Source organism: Varanus komodoensis, unplaced genomic scaffold (assembly GCF_004798865.1).
Source record: "Varanus komodoensis strain SLA01 unplaced genomic scaffold, ASM479886v1 scaffold9, whole genome shotgun sequence".
Lineage (NCBI taxonomy): Eukaryota > Metazoa > Chordata > Lepidosauria > Squamata > Varanidae > Varanus > Varanus komodoensis.
The window spans coordinates 20,391,604-20,417,167 of record NW_025336598.1 but is presented as its reverse complement, the minus strand read 5'-3'; the positions used below and the strand labels follow the sequence as shown (position 1 = coordinate 20,417,167).

The window sequence follows — 25,564 nt, the reverse complement described above, 5'->3', positions numbered from 1 at the left end:
CTGGTCCAAAATTAATGGATGAATTTCAGTTATTGCAGCCTGATGATGTGGACAAGGTGCTTGGACGAGTATGTCCCACCACTTGCCTATTGGACCCTTGCCCATCTTGGTTAATAAACAACGCCAAGCACTGGATTGGGACCTGGATCTTGGAAGTGGTTAACGCTTCTCTGAGGGAGGGTCGGGTACCTGCCCCTTTAAAGGAGGTGGTAGTCCGACTGGTCCTGAAGAAAGTGTCATTGGATCCAGAGATGGCCACTAATTATAGACCAGTGGCCAACATCCCGTTTCTGGGCAAGGTATTGGAGCGGGTGGTGGCGGGACAACTCCAAGCATTCTTGGATGAAACTGATTATCTGGACCCATTTCAGTCCAGCTTCAGACCCAGGTACGGTACTGAATCTGCCTTGGTCGCCCTGTACGATGACCTGTGCAGGGAGAAGGACAGGGGGAGGGCGTCCCTGTTGGTTCTTCTGGACCTCTCAGTGGCTTTCGATACCATCAACCATGGTATCCTTCTGGATAGGCTAGCGGGATTGGGAGTCGGAGGCACTGCTTTGCAGTGGTTCCACTCCTATCTCTGTGGCCGATTCCAGAAGGTGGTACTGGGGGACTATGGCTCTGTGCCATGGAGTACCGCAGGAATCCATTTTGTCCCCCTGCTATTTAACATCTACATGAAACCGCTGGGAAAGGTTATCAGGAGGTGTGGGCTGCGGAATCATCAGTACGCTGATGATACCCACCTCTACCTCTCGTTCTCTACCAATCCAGGTGAGGCAGTGGCCGTGCTGAACCAGTGCCTGGCCGAGGTAATGGGCTGGATGAGGGCCAATAAACTGAAGCTCAATCCAGACAAGACGGAGGTCCTGCTGGTTGGCGGATCGGGCTTCAGGGAAGGTGAATTGAACCTAGTCCTGAATGGGGTTGCACTCCCTCTTAGGGACAAGGTTCACAGCTTGGGAGTGCTCCTCGATCCAGAGCTTTCACTGGAAGCTCAGGTGACAGTGGTGGCGAGGAGCGCTTTCTTTCAGCTTCAGCTGATCCATCAGCTGCGCCCCTACCTGGAGAACAACTACCTGGCGACAGTGAAACATGTGTTGGTGACTTCCCGACTTGACTTCTGTAATGCGCTCTACGTGGGGCTGCCCTTGAAGACAGTCTGGATACTACAATTGGTTCAAAATAGAGCTGCCAGGCTGCTGACAGGGACTGGGCATTATGTTCACATGACTCCAGTTCTCCATCAGCTTCACTGGCTTCCCATTGAAGTCCGGGCCCAATTCAAGGTGTGGGTGATGACCTATAAAGCCCTTAACGGCTTGGGTCCTGGTTACCTGAAGGAGCACTTACGTCCATATATGCCCGGCCGCTCTTTGAGATCAGCGGGAGAGGTCCTTCTCCGGGAACCCTCCGTGAAGGAAATTAGGAGGGTAAGTACTCGGAGGAGGGCTTTCTCTGCAGCGGCACCCAATCTATGGAATGCACTCCCAAGAGAGGTCCGCCTGGCGCCATCGTTATTTGTTTTTTGGCGCCAGGCTAAGACCTTTTTATTCAAACGTTATTTTAATTGTTAATATTATTTATTTTATTCTTTGGCCAGGGCGACTTAATTTATATTGTTTTATAGGATGTTATTTATTTATGTTTGTGAGCCACCCCGAGGCTTCAGCGAATGGGGCGGCATAGAAGTTCCCTAAATAAATAAATAAATAAATAAATAAATAAATAAATAAAATCTCACAGAATTGTCAGTCCATCTACAAAATGGAGAAATAATACTGCCATACCTTGCAAGGCGGCCATACACATTTCTGAGGGAATCAACACTTTGTACTAGTTGCAGCATACTTAAATATGTCAAATATCATTTTCCTGTCCTTTGCAGGGAGGCATTTCAAGATTTAGTAGCACAAGGTGCAACTTGGTTAGATGGGTGAACGGCTGACAGCATCCACAGCAAAGACTATTTTCTGGATCATGTCCAGATAAGCAGGCATGTTCTTGATTGTCTGTAGTGTCTGATCTGTGAAAGCTATCACCTGATGATGCTGCGGGCAGGGAGGGACATGAATGGATGCGATTCTTCTTGGGGACTCACGTTTCGCCTGCCTTCTGCTTCTCCCCCATAATTCCCTTGTTAACCTATGCATTTGTAGGCAGTGTTATGTAGTGGTTACACTGCTGGCCCAGCACTAGATATCTGGGTTCAGTTGGCTGCTCCAATGTGCAGCTCACTAGGTGGGCTACAAACTACTGGGTCAAAGCTTTGGAACCATTATCCATGCACTGGTGTATCTCTGTCAGGTGTCTCTACAGAGAATTAGGTTACAATCCTATATTTCTTTCCCAGGAAGTAAGCACCACTGGGTCTTAATTCTTAATAGCATGTGTAGGATTGCAGTGTAACCAGTTTAACAGTCAATGCCTGTCTATAAGGTTCTGGAGCTCTATGAAAGTCCATGAGTCTCCAACAAAGAATCCTCAGCACCCACCCTCACAAACTACAGATTCCTGAAATACAGATGAAACAGGTCAAGCAACAGAAAATGCTGAAGAGTTATGCTAACAGGCAACCAGTAGAAATTCTTTAGGTGCAGAGAGAAGCCTGTTATTTCTGATGAAAAGCCTCTAAGATCAGGAAGGCTATAGATAGAAGCATTTTTCACCAGGATTCGGAACAATAAAAATATGCAACGGCCTCAAAGAAAGTGGATTCAGAGTGAAACAGCTACAGAATTATCAACCACTCTTTGGAAGGGCTTGTCAGAACACAAACAGTTATGAGTTAGTGGATTTGGGGTAAATGCAAAACTGCAAATATGTCCATAAAATTACTACTTTTATTACCACCACAGAACTAATAATGCGTGTCCTGAAATAAAAGAAAAAACAAGATGTGTATAGTGAGGAGACAGACTGTAACTCATTAGTACAGTACCTTCTTTGCATGCAAAAGGTTCCAGCTTCAATCCCCAGCAACTCCAGGTAGAGCAGGTAAAACTCCTGCATGAAAACCTGGTGAATCAACAATAGTGGGATGGACAGATCCAATATTAAGACACCTTCCTACATTCCTAAAGCTTCCCTACCTGCCCATTTAGAAGCGATTCTAACCCACCACTGGTGCTCAGGAAAGTACCTATTTGCAACCCTGGGGAACTATGTTGGAAATATTATTTATATGATACTGCCTTTTGTAAATTGATCTGGGATAATGAGATCTTGGAAGGGACAGAGCTCAAATTAGAATGGTGCCAGATGTGACCTTTTCATTGTTTGGCCATTTTAGCTATGTTTTCAAAGACTATGGGGGAGCAGAATTTGGATAACACTAGAGAGAATCAAGGTGTGGGGCTTATGAATTTTATTATGGGCTGGTCTACCTTTCTGTCCATAATTCCAGTACTGGGACGACACTTAGTTGTCACTAAAGAACAACAGCAACAACATTGCATGTACTCTTTCTAGGCACCAAAGCAGCTTATCTAGTCCTCCTTCACTCCACTTTATCTTCATAACAACAACAACCATGTATTGTAGGTTAGGCTGAGAATGAGTGGCTGGCCCAAAGTCACCCAGTGAGCTTCATGGCTGAATGGGGAACTGATCTTAGATCACCTGAGTGCTCAGTCCAACAAGCCAACCACCATACCACACTGATTCCAATTAATTAGTTGGTTAGTTTGCAATGAAAGAAATTGAGCATCTTGCTTTGGACACTGGCTTCTAAAATTGTAGCACAAGTAGTTTGTTTCTAAGTTTGACTACTTTCTCATGTATGTTTCATGACAGAATGAACCTCTCATGGGAAAATGTATTCTCATGCCATTCTCTTTTATTATTTCTAGTGGTCAGCAGAAATAGAAACTGACTCAGCAGAATGGTACAATATAAGGGTGTGGATAAAAAGCGATCTGGAGAAAAGTCAAATGTTAATTCTTCAAGGCTCAGCTATCTTTTTGTGTAGCCCAGGAACTTATTTGAGAAACTGAGGAAATCTATTCCTGTTCCTAAGCACATCTGTTCCTTTTCCACCTCATTGTTTGTTTTGTACTTCCACAATTTCGCAAGAGTTGCAGTCTTTATTATTTCAGTGTGCAGTGATCAGTTCACTAATCGCTATGGCATTTGGCATGCCAACATCAGCACACACGCGCACACACACACCCAGGGCCTGCAGTCACCGCAGTTTCATTGCAAATATCCTGGCTTCAAATCTGCAGAGGGTCCCCTATTCACTGAAAAGAGCCCACTATGCAGAAGGTAAGCCAAAAGCTTCATGGCACAATTCATCGGTCCAGGAAGGAATCTTTAATCACGACCTCTTCCCTTCCACACACGGAGCACCATAACACATGTATTCTGGATGAGTGTGACATCTACATTGATTTTAAAAAATAACAGCAGCACAGAAACCCACTTTTATCCTCACAGCCATTTTGTGTGACACTTCAAGATACATGGCTTCAAACTCTGAGCTTCCTGGTCTAGTCCAACATGCTGTTGCTAAACTACAGTCTCTCGGGATGCCCCAAGAAATGCAGAAATCCCCTCCCTGTGATGTAATATGTATGGTCCCTCCACCTTCCCCTTTGATTTAATGTCCGCTACAGCACATTTACAAGCCTGGCTTCCTCTTCACAAGAGCATTCTTCTAGCACATTTCCATATGAAATCCATTCTGTTTATAAGTGCAAACACTGGGGGCAAGGGGGGGGAGCATACTATTTGTCAGTGTTTTGTTACAGACTAGAATGTTCTGGTTTAGATATGTTCCAGCTCAAAACCAACCAAATTAAGTGAATAAAACATTAAATGCAAGTCTCTCTTTGTTCAACAACACTGCCCTGCATGCTGGGAAGAAAGCTTGGAGCAGTTTAAAGCTAGACAGGATTCCAGGAGCACAGAAGAGATCATTCCTGCTCTTGATCCTACAGTGCAAAAATGCAACCTTCATGCACAGTCCATGAGCAGTTCAACATGATCTACAGTAACAAGCTAGCCCCACTCTGTGCCACCACTCCTTACCGCTTCACCTCTCAGGCCACAGCTTATGCCTCTTCTGCATCCATTTTAACCTTTGCTATCCTATTTGTGAACTGACCAAATAGCATTGGTGAGTGGATGGTATAGAAATGTTACTATAATTGAAATCGATCATGATATCAGCTAGGATGTAGGGGTCAGCCAAAGTAAGCGCAAATAGCAGGGTGGCGCATAGATAAAGACTTGGGTTGTTCAAGCAGCCAAAAACCTCAACTGGAAGTTTATATAGCCTCATTTCCTAGATCATGCAAAGGCCCAACTGAAAATGTTTAGCTGTCATGGTGTCCTGCTTCCAAAGACAGGCTTTCCTCTCGAGGATCCCAGTTTTGCTGGGCCTTAGGCAGGCACACACTGTCAAGAGAGTCCTGCTAGAGTCCTATTCCCTTCCTCATGTTTAATACTACTGTTGTAAAGCCCCCTAAATTAGACATTTCATCATGAAAATGAACATATGCAATACTTGAAAGCGAACTGTGTCATCAGCTGGCAATTCTTACAAGGTCTCTTGTAAACACAGGGCTTCTATTAATGCAACTATATCCATCTATTTCTTTCCCCTGTCTTGTGCTTTCTTCTTCCCTGTCAAATTAATCAATGTTATCTTTCATTTAAAGCCAATAAATGGAAACCATCAACCAACATCAGTGTCCTCCCCAGCAACAGGAACATTGACATGAAGGGGGCTGCCATGCCAGACAGCCACCAAGCCAAATGGCAGGAGCAGTTAACCTTCAACAGTATCCATTACACCAAAAGACCATGGCTGCACCTCAAAAGCAACAAGGCCTGCCTGTGAGGGCCAGAGGCCCGGCAGTAGTCATCACTCCCAGCCCAAATCTGTATTCCCAAAAGGCAAGCAACAAAATAGCTACAGCTGCCAAAAGATTTCATTCCTGCTCAAGTTCATGACCTCTTAAGGGAAGAGCAACACATTCCATTACTCTTTTAAAATTAAACATCTACTTCTTATGGGCCAAAGGATATGTTTCTATAATCTCTAATAATCTCGGTTTGTTTGACTAAAGAAAACAAAAATTGGGCTGTTGTGAGATATCCAAAATTTAAGTGTTTTCCATTTATAGCTCTGTAGTTTTTAGTGCTAATTTTTGTTTTATATAAAACCAAAACTAAGGAAAGTCTTTGATTTCAGGATTCTGTTCAGCAGCATTTTGAAAATTTACATTAGACAGAAATATAAACATGTTACAATCTAAATATGTTACTTAAATTTTGAATTTAACAATTTAAATTTGTTTAAAATTGATTTAAGTTTTTATAAACTTACTCTAGTTATATGGAACAGTATATTTTATATCACAAAGCATCTTGGGAAGACTACGGTCTTGAAAGCCTAGTAAGATATGCACTAATAAAACTATTGTTCAAAGAGAGTTCAAAGCGTATCATAGCAAAGAAACCAGATTTTGATCTGTTGTTATGACGATGTTGCTTATGCTGCCTTTTGTACAGCTTTAAACAGTAGACAGAAACAAAACTGACCATGTACACAAACAATATACTCTGCCTTCAGATGCAGTTATTTGCATCCACAAGGACATACAGAAAGGTTCATCTGTTTAATATATTTATATCCCACCTTTATCTAATTGTTGAACTCAAGGTGACTGCATGCAGTTCCCAGTTTGTCTCCCCTCCAAGCTCAGGCCAGCCCCAGACCTGCTTAGCTTCCACATGGTGGGTGCCTTTTGTGCCTTCAGACCATATTCTGGGCCTTGAATTCAGATCCAGATTCCATTATGCTTGGATTTTGATCCATAAAACTAAAGAGATCACAATTTTTCACTATTAAGTCGCAAGTACAGGGCCTTGATATGTATTAGGACCACAGCGGGAAGGGATAGGAGGTTACAGCCCCCTATCTCCCACACACTAGGCCACAGAGAGGATCAGGTCCTTTGCATTTATGATTAAAAGATTTTTAAAAGAAGAGGGAAAAGGAGAAGAAAAGATTAGAATAGGCATTAAAATATGTTCTATGGTATGTTCGGTCAAATTTGCCATGAAGCCTCCCTGAGCAAAAACCATGGCAAAATGTTTCTATGCTCTGGAGTCCCAAGAATGGACACACACATGCACAAAAACATACCCGTCACCCTCAGGGAGTGAGTAACTCTCAGGATTCTGATATGATAAAGTCCATTTATCTTATAATATGTTAATTTTATAAGCAACTCACTCTTTTGAAGATTATCTCTGCTTCTTTCTTTAATTATATATGGGATTTAGTTTTTTGCCCATGCCCTGGACTGCTTGGCAAGCACACTGACCTGGTTTTAAGGAATTAAAAGGAAGCTCTGGCAAGGGGCCTATCTTTCTCTACATATGGTACCCCCACATGTTCTCATGAAGACTTGTATAGTAATAAAAATAATTGAGAGCTAATAATATGTGGGTGGTACCTACCTTACCTCTGAGGAGTGTAAGCCAAAGATGTCTTGCTGCCTATCTTAGGTATACGTTAGTCACATGAGGATACAGAAACACAAGGCTGAATACTTATCACTATGTATTCTGGTGTGGGAGAAAACTCTCTCTATTCACACTGACAGAAATCATTCCCAAATATAGCCCAATATTTTTGGTTAAGCCCTTATTCTAACTGCATTTTTCAATTATATTTTCCTGTCTGCCTCTTAAAATCATCAGTTTGCTAAGCCTTTTCCTGTGGAAGAAAGAAAGTTTCTGCTATCATTTCTTATTTTTATTTTTGACCTTTCAAGATAAACATTCCAAGGCATTATGATCTTCTCCTAAAGAGCCTCTCAACTGAGTAATTACCAAAACCATGTAAAAATCTAGCCTTTACAGTATCTTTATAAGTTGTTCAAGTCAGTTCATAAGTTTAAAGCAAAAATTAAATAGTAGGGAGACTGCACAAGAAAATGTGAAGTGGCGTTAATGAAAAATTAAGTGCTTAATTTGTGATTAGATAATAACACTGGACAAAAGAGCATATGAGGCCAACCAGAACAAATCACCAATTCAATCCAGTGCTAGCTTGCTGGCAGGAGAGAGCAGAAAGCAGATGCAACGGTGGCCAAGAAGGTGGTGAGAGCAGGACCCATTCCTAGATAAACCATAGCCAGACTTTGGCTGCCAGGATCCTTGAATGAAGACCAGCACATCTTGCACACGTGTTCCATGGTTTGCTGCTGGCACATAAAGAGTCTCCACACTCCTCAGGAATATTTCTGGGAGCCACTGGGATGTGCTTTAAAGCTCTCCAAGCACTGTCAGCCATCCATGGGCTGGACATTTCCTACTAATAATGTTTAGGATATGTTCCTCATGTGAGGGGTAATGCACACATACTCAGTGGTTCTTCAGATACTTGGGAGAGGCTGCAAAATTTTAAAACCCATTCAATCACTGGTAGCCTAAGAACAAACACAGAACTTGGGACATTTCAAGCTGAGCATTTCACAACACTGTTAGTGCTTCAGCAACAGCAGCTACCATCAGATGTTTTTCTTCATCAAGTTCCCCCTGTGACTCTTCAGGAGGCCAGTGTGCCAAAATGATCAGGGTAAATCAGTGTGAGTTGTTTTGCTTTCAGCTAAGCATTTATCACTTGCCCTGCTCAGCTCTTTCTTATACTCTGTTTACCCAAACCAAAAGTCCTTGTTACCTAAACAAAATCCTCCAATATTTAAATTGTCTCCCAATATTTAAGCCAGTCAAATTTGCATAACAACAGCTGGAATACAAAGGAAAAGCAGGAGAGCAGAGCCACACATACCCTGGCCACTGTAGATTATGCCATTGCCAAAGAGATCAGCTGTTTTGTAAACTAAAAAGTAAGTTGGCCCTTCTACAGTGGGAACTGCTGTACAGAAAATGCCTAGCAAATCTCTGGATGGATCTCTTTCTTTCATGCACATATTTCTTCCATGAGAGATCACATGGGTTTTTTCCCCTCATTTACAGCATTCTTTCTGTTGATTCATAGCATATACATTTAGGGCACAATACTATATTGTGTTGTTGCATGTTCAGACAGAAAAAAATCTCAGCTGGCCAAGGAATACTGGGACTTTTTTCCTATCCAAACATGCACAGGAGTGCACCTTTAGCAAATTAATACAGGTGTTTTTGGTTGTCTCCCCACCAGTAGAAATGATAACATGTACATACACACTATAGAGAAAGACAAGCAAATGGTAAAGTTTATCACCATGACTGACCAAAACCTGAAGTACTTCTCCAAGTCCTATCCAGTGGTACATCCACACAGTTACTATAATAATGAGCATTAATTCCTGACCAGCATTTCCCAGGTCTCGCAGACATCACAGCCACTAGGCTTTGCTCCAAACCCATCAAACATGTTTATTTGAACCCATTTAGTCTTTCCAGATGATACAACATACAGATTAACAACCAATTCTTAGTATGAATTTTATGTTCAAGTTGTACCCAGGGAGATTACTAACTTTGTCTGAAACACATGGATAATCTAGTCTTTGCTTTAGTATCATGTCTAATAGTTAGTCTTTAGTTAGAACTGAGAAGAGCTATCACACAAATGGGTGTCAAAGGAGGATGAAGACTGTCTTATGACTGCTGATATTTATTTATTGCATTTTATATCATTGCAATGGCAGAAAGTGAAGAGGAACGAAAGTGCCTCTTGATGCGGGTGAAGGAAGAGAGTGCAAAAGTTGGTTTGAAACTCAACATTAAGAAAACTAAGATCATGGCATCTGGTCCTCTCACTTCCTGGCAAATAGATGGGGAAGAAATGGAGGTAGTGACAGATTTTATTTTCCTGGGCTCCAAGATCACTGCAGACGGAAACTGCAGCCAAGAAATTAAAAGATGCTTGCTCCTGGGGAGGAAAGCTATGGCAAATCTAGACAGTATACTAAAAAGCAGAGACATCACCCTGCCAACAAAAGCACGTATAGTGAAGGCTATGGATTTCCCAGTTGCAATGTATGGCTGTGAAAGCTGGACCATAAGGAAGGCTGAGCGCCGAAGGATTGAGGCCTTTGAATTGTGGTGCTGGAGGAGACTCCTGTGAGTCCCTTGGACGGTAAGGTGATCAAACCGGTCAGTCCTAGAGTAAATCAACCCTAACTGCTCTTTAGAAGGCCAGATACTGAAGATGAAACTCAAATACTTTGGCCACCTAATGAGAAGGAAGGATTCCCTGGAGAAGAATCTAATGCTGGGAACAATAGATGGCAAAAGAAGAAGAGGATGGCAGAGAATGAGGTGGCTAGATGGAGTCACTGAAGCAATTGGTGTGAGCTTAAGTGGACTCCAGGGGATGGTGGAGGACAGGAAGGCCTGGAGGAATGTTGTCTATGGGGTCACAATGGGTCGGACACGACTTCGCGACTAACAACAACAACACCATTGTTCAGTCCACTTTCAGCCTCAGGACAGAACTCAAAAAATACCAACATACACTACATTAAAGCCCTTGCTACCAGTAAGCTAAACTCAGGAAAGGCAATTCAACCTTTCAGAATGGGAAAGAGCAAGCAAACAGTGGAAAACCTTGAAATGATTGGCAGTTGAAGAAAGTGATGCACGGTTAGCTAGGGAACCCTGGAGGACTGGACTGGTACCCCAAGAGGGATTTGACCTCTGAACCTAAATTTCCCCACAGACATATCCTTGCTGTGGGGTTTTCCCTCTGTATGGGGAATCAATATGGGTAGGATTCTCACTGCAGAAGGAAAGAGGGCAAACCAGGCTAAACTTCTTGGGGTATCTTTTCCACCTGAATTCATAATGGAGTTCATTATGGATGAAGGATAGTAGAAGACAGAGAGAGCAATTGGTAGGTTTACATATTTGAAATGTTGGATAGGTAATGCAAGTTCTAGTTCCTTTTTTGGTCTTAATTTTCCTTTCTTATTTTATTCATCTTTGTATATACACAGATATTATCTTCCACTGAAATCATGTGTTTGTTGGCACATAAAAACTTGGATAAGGAATAACTTTAACAGCTAATAGTAAAATCTTATGAAAAGGTTCACACATTAACAGCTTGTGCAAAAATAAAAAACATTCCCCTGCTGTCTCTTTTGTGTGTAGGGGGGAGGGGAATTAAACCTACCGGAAATTCTGTCATTTCTACCCTGTGTAACTTTGCAAGGCTCTTTTCTGTACTTCTATCCATCAACAGAAACTACTGGGACAGAGAAGAAAATTTGCTTTGGGGAGTTATTCTAACAAGGCTCCTTTTCTGTTCAAAACAGCTGCTGTCAGATGACTCAATGATTCCCCCTTTCTCTCATTTGTTTCTATAAGTTCAGTCCTAAGCAACAGAGTGAAAGACACTGGCCACAATCCAACTCTAGGTTAGTTAAATCAATGGGATTTCATTATGCATAGCCCTGCATTGGACTGCAGACATTCTATTTTTTCAACTCAGGGCTGCATATTCAGAAAAGTATACACTTCAGGCTTAGCATGATCTCTGAATGAAGAAGACAAATCCTATTCTAGCTATATGTGCACTGGGCATGTCTGAATACTTCTACTTATCTTATACTTGTCAACTTCCAAGAGTCAGGTTTAAAACAACAGAAGCACACTATCACTGTTTGGCAAAGGCTGAGGTGGGAGGGAAAGAGAAGAATGGAAAGAGAAAGGAGCTCTATGCAACCATAGTAAGCAAAAGGCCCACTAAACAAGACTTTTCTGTTGGTTGCTTATTTATAAAAGAAAGGGAGAGAGAAAGCCACTTGAGAAAGAGCCGGTATAGGTTATGGCTTCTTGCAAACAGCATTTAACAAGCATGGAGTCTGCCTTAGACATATGAATCCTGTCTGAAAGGCGTCTCTTCCCCAGAGCAAATCCCTCCTCTTTTCTTAAAACCTACTTCAAACTATGGCCTCAGATCCTACTTTAGGGAAACACTTGTTAGCCTTAATCATGGTTAACATTAGTCCTGGCAAGCTGCCTAACTATGGTTCAAGGCCTGGAAAATTGCTCCAGTGCTGTGGAAATGAAGTGCATATTATAAAGATAGGCTTCCTTTAAGTACCAGCCTAATCATCATGGAAAGTTCCAGCAGGGATCCTATTAAGACCTAGACAATAACATAGCTGAATGGATAAGATATTTTTAGGAAGGTATTTTCCAGAAAGCACTATTTCATGCTTGAAAGATACCTAGGAAAGTAGCTAGGTGATAAGGGCAATTACATTCCCCTAGATTTCCAAAACATTCAGTTTAGGGGATAAATACTTCTCATAAGGTTATGTTAGATTCACAAACAAATGAAGTTATATCATCTACAAGATCATCTCTTGTATCTGTCAGGACTTGGACTCCAATTTTAAATCAGGTGAGATTTTCAGACGACAGTCTGGTCTACTAGGTTTGGATGAATTTCTGTTAGTACAGCTCGAGGATGTTGACAAGGTGCTTGAACAGGTTCATGCAACCACATCTGTACTAGTTCCTTGCCCTAACCCAACCCTTTTGGCTAATAAAAGTCAGTAAGGAAGAAACTGTTGGCTGGGCCATGAAGGTGATTAATGCTTTTTTACAAGGAGTAGTAGTTCCTGGCCACCTGAAACAAGCAGTGGTGAGACCACTCCCAAAGAAACCTCCCTGGACACAGAAGAACGCAACAATTTTAGGCCAGTGGCAAACAAGGTTCTTGAGTGGGTGGTGGTTAACCAGCTCCTGGCACCCTTGTATGGAACTGTTTGCCTGGAACCATTTCAGTAGGAGTTCAGGCCTAGTTTAGGCGCAGAAATAGTTTTGGTCACCCTGTATGATGACCTGTGCTGGGATAGAGACAACGGGATGCAACCCCTTGGTTTTCCTGAACCTTTCAGCAGTTTTCAATAAAATCAACTTTTGGGGATACTGTCTGAGCTGGGTGTAAGAGGCACCACATTTCAGGGGTTCTGTTCTTCCTTGGATAGCAGGCTCCAGAAGGTGTCGCTTGTGGGATATTGCCCTGCCCCCTGGATTCTGCAGTATGGGGTTCTTCAGGGATCCATCTTGTCCCCTATGTTATTTAACATCTACATGAAACTGCTGAGTGAGGTCATCTGGAGTTTTGGAGTGTGTTGTCATCAATATGCTGATTGCACACAGCTCTATCTCTTCTTTTCATCTGCAGCAGGTGAGGCTGTGGATGTGTTAAACTGGTGCCTGGCTGCAACAATGGACTGGATGAGGGCTAACAAGCTGCAGTTCAATCCAGACAAGACTGAGGTCTATTAATGGATGGAGAGTTTGAACAGATGGAGGGAATTCATCTAGAACCCCTGTCCTGATGGGGTTGCACTCTACTTGAAGAAGCAGATTTGTAGCTTAAGGGTGCTCCTTGAGCCATCTTTAATACTTGAGTCCCAGGTAGCTTCAGTGGCTCCACATGCTTTCTACCAGCTTCAGCTGGTGGCTCAGCTATGATCCCCATGTGGGTGGAGATAGCCTACTCTCAGTAATCTGTACTCCGGTAATCTCTAAAATAGAAATGCAATCGATATGGAGCTACCCTTGAAGACTGTTTAGAAATCGTAGGTTATGCAAAATGAGACAGCCAGAATAACAGTCACCAGGTGGTCTGATCATATAACACTAATTCTGGCCTGCTTGCCAGTATGCTTCCAAGCCCAATCCAAGGTGCTGATTTTAATCTATAAGGCCCTACACAGCTTGGGAACACAAAACCTGACAGAATGTCTTTCCTGACCTTTCATCTACCCAGATACTATGATCAACTTCTGGGGATTGCCTCTGTCTGCCAGCTCAGAGGCAGGCTCAGTTGGCAGCAACAAGAAGAAGGACCTTTCAGTGGTGATTCCCTAGTTATGGAACAGTTCCCCACTGAGGCCTGTCTGGCACCAAGTGAAGATTGTCCTCTACTGCAGGGGACAATCAGTCTACTGGGGTTTGCTAGGTGCTAAACAGGAAGATTTTCTTCAATTTATTTTCAATTAAAATAAATTTTGTAGTTTTTTAATCTATTTGAAGTTTTGTATTGCAAGTTTTTAATGAAGTTTTAATATAGTGCATTTTACTGCATTTAATGTGCTACTGTAAACCACCCAGAGAGCTTCAGCTATTGGGCAGTATAGAAATTAAATAACAACAACAACCTATCATGTTTACTTGAATTATTTAATGTCAGTCTGAATGGCAGTGGCAGGAAAATACAGACCATTTCATGTTCCCTGAACCCAATCAGCAGGACATCCAAAAACCAGTTCCCTCTATTACATTTTGAAGGCAAATATCTTATTAGCCCCTGTTTATGTGCAAATCATAAGAAATTGCTTAATTTTTCAGTGGTGAATGTGTTTCCACCAGCATGACTTGAGTCTTTGTTTAAAGTTTGCAGAAGAGAGTAAACAAGTTTTATAGAGCAAGTCTTCAGCCCAGTAAGCCTGCTATTTGTTTTTAAATTTATTAAATTAAAGCTTTCTTTGCATCTTTTAAATGCCATTCCCTTATACTTCTCTGTGTTCACAGAGGCAAAAACTTCTGTTAACTTTTGTAACTGTTTTAGTGGATAAGACTTTAAAAGAAAAATGAGTCCACAAATAGGTAACAATTTGTTTCCAACCAAACAAGAATGGTTTCGCCCTTTTCAAACAAAATGTATGGGTAGGAACACAACTTATGGCTCAACTTAGAAATACAAAAAGATTCCACTTGTAAAGCTGTTTTGTCCTTCCAAGAACTATAATTCAAACAGAAACTAGGGAGCAGGGGAAGAGTATGGAAAATAAATCTATGGGACAATTCCTCAAAGATTTGTTAAAAATGATGGGCATGTATACAAAACAGAATTCATTTGTGAAGGAGATGTGCATTAACCCCCTTTCTTCCATTCTTCTTCTGAAAAGCTGTTGTCCAACCCTGGCTGTTTGAACCCGTCATTTTAGCACCCAAACAGCTAAAATACATTTCACATTTCTAGACCACAGGTTTTCATTTCAAGTTGAGTTTGGAGAGGTTAATGCCAGGGTCAGCCATAGGAAATAACTGGTTAGCAGCAACAGAATCTACACCACAATTGTTGCAATGTACTGATAGAGATGTTTAACATTCCATCTTTTGTCTTCACCCACAGAAATGCCTGAAGAGTATGAATGCCAAGAACTACAGAACTTAGACCTGAACTACAGATTATACAATTTTTCCTCTGTGGTTTTTAATACAAAGCAACCTGAGCAAATTGCATGTCAGAATGGAGAAAGGGTGGTCAGAGATAAGTTATTTAACCCTTTCTAGCTCAGCGTTAGTTATTTCCACCCACTGCATATCTTCCACATAGCTTACTCTCATGGATGAAAAAGTAGCTTGGGAATGACTGAGAGAAAAGAACAATGAACATGTGGTTTGGGCTAAAAACAAGATGAAACAGACATATGTCTACATTTCATAATGAAGCATTTAAAACTAGGTAAGATGCAAACATTAAAAGAATTGTTTCTGTGAGGTAAAATATGTGGTAAAGGAACAGGGCAATTAAAAGATTAGTAAATATGATGAAGGAAGTTATACCCTTTTGGACTCTTATATTTCAGTATTTGCATCTTAGGCATGCATTAAGTAAGCTATTAAGGAAATATGGCCTGCTCAGAGACAGCACTAAGTTTGAAATATTGATATTCTATAGGAAAATTAAGAATACCTTAAATCAAATCAAAGAAGCTCACCAACAAGAATGGAAACTGGACATTAGGAATGAAGTGCCATCAGAGATTTAAACCTGACTTTCCAGAAATGGACTTTAACGAACATTATATATACATTAAAAAATTTCTATGAATTCATTTTATCACTGCTATTTTACTCTAGCCAGATTCAGTAAGATTTTTCAAGAGTACATTATAATTGCTGGTGTTGTAGCCATTCTAAAGCAAACAGCATTGGTCTCATTCCAAAATTAAAATGATTGCTTAAATGAAATTGAAAAGTTAACAGGATATACCTTACTTTTAGACCCATTAATAATATTGTTGTGGGATGTCAAAAAGGTACAGAAATGATCTGATTTATCAACAACTACATGCCTAGTTATTTAAGGAAAGAAGGAGAATTAACTCAACTTCCCTGAATAATTGGTTAAGCTGGGTATGAGATAAAGTGTATACAAATGAATTGATGAAATATAGCAAAATCATTATATGGACAAATGGAGTTTATGCATCATGCTCTGGAATTACAGAGTTCAAGATGCAGTGCAACCATATGCACTTTGGGAAATATTATTAAAATTTAGAGATTTATTTTATAGTATACAATATAAATATTGACATGGGTGCGATGGGGAGCGCATAAATGCTTAAAATAAATAAATACATAGTATAAGCAATGTCTTTCTATTATATATAAGCTAACTTGTGTTTGGACATAGCCTGATGGACTGTACTCCCAACAGTTGGAAAGGTCTGAGGGAAGATGGCTTTCTGGAGCTGTCTAGCTCTCGTATCAGCAGTGCATAGAGATTAGTGGTTGAGAAATGGTAGGATTCTGCAATCCTAGCCTTTCCCCTCCACACCCAGCCCACTGGAACATCCCTCCCCCTCTCTCCCTGGGGCCTTTCAAGGTCACTGTTGCAACCTCAATGGAGCAGCCATTGCAGCGCCTTCCAGAGCGCCTTCCATGAGAAACTGAGGTACCAATCCAATCTTGGAATCCCCCTTCCTTGGTCATAGAGGTGTCTCCAGCATTGGGAGGAGGAAGGCAACATATCCTATGGTCCCTGAGGTATTCTTCGGTCCATAAATTTAAGCTCAGATCACACTCAGTTTTGTTTGACTTGACTTTCTCAACAAGAAAATGTTCGAAAAAGAAAAAGAAAAAAAATCACTGAATTTTCCAAGTATACAGCTGTGTTAAGCAGGAAAGAAGGTCAAGCAGTAATATTAGTAATAATGGAAGGAATTGTGAAGAGAAAATGTAAACTGTTACCATGGGAAATATAGAAGGGATAGACTTTGAGGATTTTTAATTGTTTTCCTAATGTGACTAAAATGCATCTGCTTCATGCCAGCATAATGTTCTTTTAAAAACAAAACTCAAGTCCTGATAATTTGCCAGTGTCTACACCCATACAAATTCTTCACATGTTTAGTTTTCTTCTCTGTAATGTAAACGTTTTCTATTATGAAAGATAAATACAGCACTCAAACTTTTTCATATTAAAATTCAGCATACTTATTAAGATTTAATGAATATACTACATTTCTTTAACATTTCTCTCTCTCTCTCTCTCTCTCTCTCTCTCACACACACACACACACACACACACACATGCTCACAAGTATCTTTGATTCACTGAGTAAAGCTGAAAGTCATACAGAAATTTTATATAGTAGCTCAGATATTAAAACAAGCATCCAACAGATAGGCAGTTCTCATTCCTATAATGAGTCTTTGATCGAGTTCCTGTGCATTCCTGTGCCAAATAAGCTTCCTAAGAAAATAATCTAATAAGCATTCAGTTTTCCTGGAAGCTGTTCTTTATTATTCCTTATGCTAGAATCCTCTTTCTTTTAGGCTTGCAGTCATTTACAAAATATTCAAGTACAGAGAATTTGCTTCCCAATTTTTGCAAAGAAAATATTCAAAGGCATGCCTGCAGGCCAATATTGTGGTATACAAGACTTTAAAGCTGAAACCGAGAGCCGAAAAGAGGCATGAACCAGAGTGCAGCTATAGTTCAGCCACTTTTTTTCGCCTTTGCCATTTCCTAGTATTATTTCGGACTCCTTTTTCACACACCCTCTGAAGTACATGTCTGAATTCCCAGAGGGATAGTATAAGGAACTGAAGTAATGCTACAAATGCCACTCGACCCAGTCAAACAAAAGATAAGCCTGAAACAAGTAACTCCTTTTCTCACAAAGTGACACTATTCAGAGACAGGAAGGAAATTTGAGGGAAAATTTGAGGGAAAACCTTCCTAAAGATATGCTGCCATCAAAGCATCAGCATTTACCCCAAGCAATAGCTTAAGGCACATTATCAGATACATAAAATAAAAAATAAAACTCCAAAAATAAAACTTCTGCTAAAATTTGGCACCTGAGATGTTCTTCTGTAACAGTAAGCAACAGTAAGGCAGAAGGTAGACCAGGATCTCCTGCTAGATCTCTTGATCACTTGAAGTAGATTGGCAAGGATTTCTGGGTCCTGATGGTTTAACAATGGCAATGACGAAAAGACTCCTGGAATCTATCCACCAAATTATACTGCTGAAATGCAGAAAGGTTGGAATGACCATAAATTGGATTTTTGTGTAGAAGATCTGTGCAGAAGACCAGTTCCGCTCTGGTACTCAAATTAAATTCCTAAGCTCAGAATTCTTTAATTCATTGCAGCAGACTCTGATTAGTGGGTCTTGGGCTTCTAGTGGAAAACAAATTAGATTCCACAAGCCTGAAGTCTTCCTATCTCTACAGTAGCCCACCAACAACATCCCCCCAACCCCCCCCAAACAAGACAATCTTTTATACAGCTCCAACAATAAATAATTGCACAAATGCACAAACACACAAACTCTGAAAATAGGAGTACAGTAATTTACTTATAGCAACTTGCTCATTTTATAAATTGTTTCACTGTACTGTGAACACTTTAAAAATGGCATCCGTTTCCTCACTGTTTTGGGGGCGGGGGTGGATTAAGCACTTTTCCTTTCAATCCATAGACCAAGAGACTCATGAGGCAGAGACAGGGAAATCTTTTATCTCTCTGTATAGGAAGGGATTATTCACACAGATCACTTGCTTCCAGGCAAGATACGGGTTTTCTGTGCTAGTATACCATTTCTCACTGACATGGTTCCAGAGCAGGAAAGGGGAGGCAATCAAGAGCACGTCTCTTGTTGGATTATGTGTACTGTGTTTTCCTTCACCAGCATCACTGTATACCCAATTCCCTCACAATTCAAATTAGGAGGAGTGGCTTTTGGGTCACAGAGATAGGTTCCCAAGCAGATCTGAGCTTTAGCATCTCTTACTTGAAAAATTAAGTACCCTCTGAATATGACAGATGGGAAAGTGAAGCTCAAGAAATCAGTTGGAGGCTAGGAAAAAGAGTTGGCTAAGCTGCTATAATGTCAGAGATGCTTATGTGCAAACCTCACATGGGGCTTATGAACAGAAGAGGGTATGTGGTGTGGATGGGAATAGCAACATAGAGGAAAGATGATTTCATGGGATGCCGGTTTCCTTCTTGTCAGAAGAATCAAAAGAGCTTCTCCCTGAGGCAGTAAGCACTATTATATCAAGCCAGTACGGAGTACAGTGAATTCAGCATCTGTTTCAGAATAAGGCTGGTAGAAGCCTCCACATATACTTGCACCATAAAAGAATGGCATTAAGACAGATAAGGACTATATGGAAAAGCAGACATGTAAGTATTTTTTTTTTTGCACACTTCTGCTTGTTTTCATATCATTCATTCATCACATCCTTTTCGGTATGCCACCAAGGCAGAAGAAAGAGATCTAACTTTCTTGAGATCTTGAAACTCCTGATTTATTAGATAAAGCGTTTTGCAAATGTATCCACTTTATAATCTTGTGGTAATTTTCACCACATGCTCTATAAATATTCTCACTATTTAAAACTGCTGCTCTACACATATAAGAAATCCCAAATTATTTCCCACCCCAGGTTTCACTGACCATTGTGATTGTTTAATATTTATTCATAACAGTGCAGGATAAAGAAGTGGATGAATATAAAAACTGGATTTTATTTACTGGCTTAGTCATATTTTTCCAAGCACATTTCAAGGGCTTTCTAAAGTAGAGCTCCAGATTTAGGCAGAACTAATCTTCAAAGCTCAGTAAAATAATTCAAGTTTGGGAATAAAAAATTATTGACATTCATTCCAGCACAACACAGTGAGTCATCCATTATTTCTTTCCAGTACATTCACCCAAGCAAATACATATTGCTATGCCAAGCCAACTGCAGATTATATAATAAACAAGATCTTATGCTAGATAAAGGAAGTAGTGTCCCATAGGTCTACCAGACATCTCAACTACAGGGAGGCACATTTCTCAGTACATAGTTTGAGTTTTTTATTTTCCACTTGCATTCTATAGTATAATTGGTGCATATATACTATATACATACATTTTTCCTCAATTACTATTCTTAATGCACAAATAACAGTTGACAAGCTTGATTTCTTCTTCTCACAAATATTAATATGACTGTTGAATACAACCAAACCTTTATGATGGTGGCAGATCTGTTATGTTTAGACCCCAAGTCTGCTGCAAAGCTGCAGGATATAACAACTTCAAGTAGAGAAAGAGACGGGTCGAACCTTTATCTCCACATCTGGTAGTCCAGACACATTTCTCCAGTTAGGCTTCAAGCAGGCTAGTAGGACAGCCAGGAAATAAGTGGCTGCAGGGGCAAGGCAACCATTTTGAGGGCAAACAGAAGTAGGGAAAGGGTCCAAATATCATTTTCTTGATTGCAAGACTGCTTTTTAAGACCTGTGTCATGGTGCTATTATGTCTAGCCAGGAACTAAGTTCCTTACAACTTCATTTCTCTCATGGCATGCCCTCACAGAGACATGCCAACACCCACATTCTCAGAGCCACAATTCAACTATCTGTTGTATTAGCACATCAGCTCAGGCATTTTACACACTGAGTCACCTCTCTATCTTCACTTTATTGTCTTGAAACTATATACTTACTGCCTAGAGAACTTCTAGCTGTGAATCCTGCAACACCTGGTTCCCTTTCCTACCTATCTGGGAGGGAACAACCGTGAGAAAATCCAACTATAATGGCTGTGCTGCAAAAAAAAACTATTTAAAGATCATCAAGATAGGGTGTTGCTTAGAGTTTGTAGCTGCTGCTATTTATATATTTTTTAAATTCTCTTTTGTTTGGCCTTGGTATAACTGTTTAATCTTAGTGGATGCTTTAACTCTAATATATCACTTATAAATATATAGTATTTGTCTGAAATTAGTTAAATGGGGGTGGGATGTACATCACCAATATTGTTTCAATGTGATGGTTGCAAAATATGGATAATAATTTAAGTGTTGGGATTTGTAATGGCAATCTGAAAATGCAGCTGTACTTTATTATATTAAAAAACCAAGATGCTTGCGATGCTTCTTTCTGATCACAAAAATGTGGTGCCGCTTTGAGCATAGTTATACCTTAGAAAAGCCCCCTAAAATAAACAGTTGATGATGGGAGTAGTGCTGATATTCTTGAAGAGCAAGCTTTGTTTCAGCCAGAGCAAGCTAGTATTAAAAGCGTGTGTAAAGCTCTGCTTAAGCTTCCTCCCTCCAGGCTTCTAAAGTATCTGCTACGTCCACCAATCACACTAATGTCACAGGAAGTCCAAAAGTAGTACTAGAAGCACAGTTATGTATTTGCAGTATGTGAAGAGAGAGAATGCCTGAACTTGACTTTAAATGATTCCTTAAAGATGCCTGCTTTTTCAACTTCATTTGTATCTGACTGCTTAACTCTGGCTGAACCTTGACCATACTCAGACGTTTCTCCTGGAAGTTCTTTCTCTTCCCCAGCAATACCATGGCTTTGGCCAATGCCTGATTTTTATACACCTGCCTTGAATTGCCTCTTGCTAGACTGGTACGTCTGCTTGTACTTGTCTCTGAGTATTAACTTGTCTTGCAATTTTCTTAATGCTGAGCATGATCCAGCTAAGGCAGGACAAAAGCTGATTCTAACTTGAGCAGTAAGGCATAGTTGCCTAGAAGCAACGTTTAACAAGCATGCACAAGAAATCAGGCCACACTCCAACCCTCAGCAGTGGGAAGGGTGTTTGGGAGAATACCCAGGCTGTGATTGGCCTTACAAAGTACATTAATGCAGCTACATGCTAATAGTAGTAATTCAGGTTTGGGTGGGTTGTTTTTGTTATTATTGTTTACTGATTATTTATTAGTGTTACATCAGTTAATATGATGCTTTACTCCATGGGAGGGGGTATGGGAAATGGAACATATCCCTAACAATGTAATGCTTGGCAATAAGAGGGAGACAGTCAACTTTGGACATTATTATATTCAATTACATGCCCTTTTAATTTTTTCTACTTCTGACTCTGAATACTGAAAATGTAGCTGGATGTAAGAAAGGTAACCAGTTTGCCACAAGGTCTTCTGTAAAATTCCTATTATGAATTACACCCAGTCTGCAGACTGAGTTCTGTTCCTGAGATAGTCCTTAAGTTGCTTTATATGCAAACTGGATCATATATATATATATATATATATATATATATATATATATATATATATAGCATATACAAAACTTAAACAATTCCACATACATTAAAACATCTTAAACACAATAAAGCATTTTGATGATGATGATGATGATGATACAGTAACTACAGGTACTGAACTCAAACGTAACTCCACATGTTCCAAAACACATTGGCTTGGATATGCTAGTTTTTCATGAGCATGAAAAGCTACTGTAGTTTCACTGAAGCCGTGAAACTAGTTTCAATTTCACCACTCATGGCTCTTTCTCTCCAAGTCCCCTTTCCTTCCTTCCCTCCCTCTCCTTTCTGTCCACCACCCTACAGGCACCCACTTGCCATTCCAGGATCAGGTGGGGCTTCCAGTTTGCTTGTTCATAAGTAGGGGTTCTTCTTAATGTGGATGTTTGTAACTGGGAGGCTGGTGCATAACATAGGCCCAAGGCCATTCTTTTTTTACCTGTTGGCCCTTATTCTTAAGAATACGTTGTTAGGGCACAGAGCTGCTAATAAAATAAAAGACTATAATAAAATAATTGTATCTGTCTTGTCTATAAATCTATTTTTTTCTGGAAAATTTATTTCCTATGCAATTGAGGTAACAGCATATTTAAATATATATTTATTCTGAATAGATTGGTTTACTTTGGAAATAAATAAATACCTTGTTTAATAAGACTTAACTGGCAAATAAGGCATGATATTTCAGGATGCTCATAACATAAGCCCTACCCCAAAAATAAGCCCAGGTTAAGATCATCAGCCAGATGGACACATTTAGTACATCTGTTGCAACACAATTCTGGGTTTGGAGAGTTATGATGATGTTCCCGAAGATGATGACATGACTGTATTTGAATAAATGTAGACTGCTGTACATGAAAAAAAAAAGACATCACCTGCAAATAAGCCCTAATGCGTCTTTTGGAGCAAAATTTAATATAAGACCCGGTCTTATTTTCGGGGAAACACGGTAATTCTGGAAGGTCAAGGCATACCCTTTCGCAGCAACACAAAAGAATTGGAAAAGCATGTCAAAAATTGGTGGTTGGGGGACAAGAACTATTTCAGAATCCAATCCTACATATTAAGCAAAGGAACTTTCAATATTCCAAAATGCTTCTGTTAAAACACAGAAAGCTAGGAGTGGAATTAGAACTGTTGTTATCAGCCAGGAAAAGTAAAACTAAATATTGCTTATTGCCTGAGAAATATTTTAAATATGTTCAACAGTATATAAAACTATTTTTAAGAATACAATTATCCACGTAAGTATAAAAACGTTTCTTCCATTCCTTTATTTAACACACACACACTCACGAATCTTGTCTTAAGCGCACGTGCGTGCGCGCTCTCTCTCTTAAATCCTGTTGGTGTGATGAAAGAAGCTCAAGGCAATCTAAAATTGGCATGTTGACAGCTCTCACTGAAATTTCTCCCAAGAGATGCGCTAACAGCAATATGAATTTGCAGGTGCAATAAGACAGATGCACTCACATTACCTTGTTGGCACAGATGTCAGAAGTGCCACCACAACACTGGAACGTGAGCAAGACAGTTAAAACAGTGTGAGTTACTTACCAGTCCTGCAATAGGAGTAGGCAGTCTGTTGATCTTTTTGATCAATCCAGGCTTTATGGAATTCAGCAACCTGTCACAAAAAAGGAGTATGGCATATAACTGATCTGTCACCAGACTTGAATCGAAAATGGCTTTCTTTCAATATGAGAATGCTTAATGTAACATACTGCACTACTGAAATCTGAAGTCTATTAACCTGTTAACAAATTACATAATCCTGCAAACAAAACTATCATCTCAGCTCTGATCACTATTTCTTGTGTTTGTTGAGGGCTTCAAGTTGCAATTTGTTCCTGAACTGAAGGTCCAGAGCACACAAGTTCCCAGCTGTGACTAAAGAAGAGAACTGTGCTGAGACCAGCCTTTCCAGAAGAAAAACTAATATATGCCAGTACGCTAGAACAGCTCATGGCATATGACCTGACTCTTACAGAATTATTCTGACAAATGGGCACCATGAAAACTAGGGGACAGTCTACAGCAGCCTTCCCCAACTTGATGTCCTCCAGAGGTTTTGGATGGGAATGCCCATCAGCTCTAGTCAACATGACCAATAGCCAAGAATTCTGGAAGTGCTAGTCCAAAACTTCTGAAGGGTTCTGGGTTGGGAAAACTGGCCTGCAGGCTACCTGCATGAAACTAGACTTCATATGCTAAAATGTGTAGTGCTAGGCCAGATGATCAAGTTTAGGTTCTTCCTGCCACATCAAATTATCAATGACAACCAACACTGTTACAATTGACAGTGTTTTTATGAACAGAATCCATCAGAGTGGCCATTTCTAGATTCTTCCACATACTGAGGACAATGCGCAAATGAAATATATGATATGCTGAGGACAACAGACATGAGAGGATGGGAATGTAAGAAATAGCATGAGGCCAGAAAATTGCCAAGGAATGTGGAGGCAAAAGAATGAGAAGGATGAAAAGCATAGGGTGTGTCACTAAAGATGGAGGTGGAATGAAATGCCCATTGTTAGAAGATTTCAAAGCTTCAGATCTCAAAGACAGAGAGAAAGAGAGTGACTGAAATGTGAGCTTAATATGCCTTTAGGCAGATTAGTTTGGGTTTAGCTTTGTCCAGCTCCTATCACTAATAAATCCATTTTAAAACCCTGATCCAGTGGCTAAACTGCTGCTTCCCCATTTATTCTACCAGTTGAGAGTGCAGTGTGTCTACCCATGCCACATATTGCCTCCCTTAACCCTCCAATACTTAATTTAACTCCTTTTTGAAAGTCACAGGGGAAGGGGAAATCAGAAGTAAAAATGAAGGCTTGAAAGTAACAAGGGTCCATGCTGCAGAACAGGAGAATCCAAGAACAGAATTTGTTTGGAACTTTTGGGATGCATAAACTATTACACAGGACTGCAGGAGTTCTCCAGCATTTCACACACAAACACAAAAAAAACAAATTCTGGAGGTCTTAATGGAAATGCCAAATGTTAGACGCTGCTTGAAATAAATCTTTTAAAAATGTTTGCATTGGCCTCATTGATAGTTAAGTTAGAGGTGAAGGGGAAGCAAGAGGAAAGGACCTAGGCTTTGCAGTGGGAGGAAATGAAAAATGTGGTTAGACTACAACTATTCATGATTAGGGACAAAATCTTACAAAGGAAAGAGAAGAGGAGAAAGACAGGGAAGAAAAATCCTTACTATTCAGCTCTTTGCCTTAAGTGGCAAAATAA

General features: G+C 40.3%; 1 protein-coding gene across 3 annotated transcripts in view; it reads right to left on the bottom strand.

Moving 5' to 3' along the window:
- Window positions 1–25,564, bottom strand: part of LIMCH1 (LIM and calponin homology domains 1) — a 233,810-nt gene that overhangs the window by 100,945 nt on the left and 107,301 nt on the right. For all 3 annotated transcript variants that reach the window (XM_044418200.1, XM_044418199.1, XM_044418201.1), the window contains exon 3: window positions 23,873–23,942. Coding sequence is in view for 2 of the 3 variants with exons in the window: in XM_044418199.1 (XP_044274134.1) it covers window positions 23,873–23,942 (70 nt within the window). In the remaining variant the exon portion in view is untranslated. The remainder of the gene's footprint in view (window positions 1–23,872; window positions 23,943–25,564) is intronic.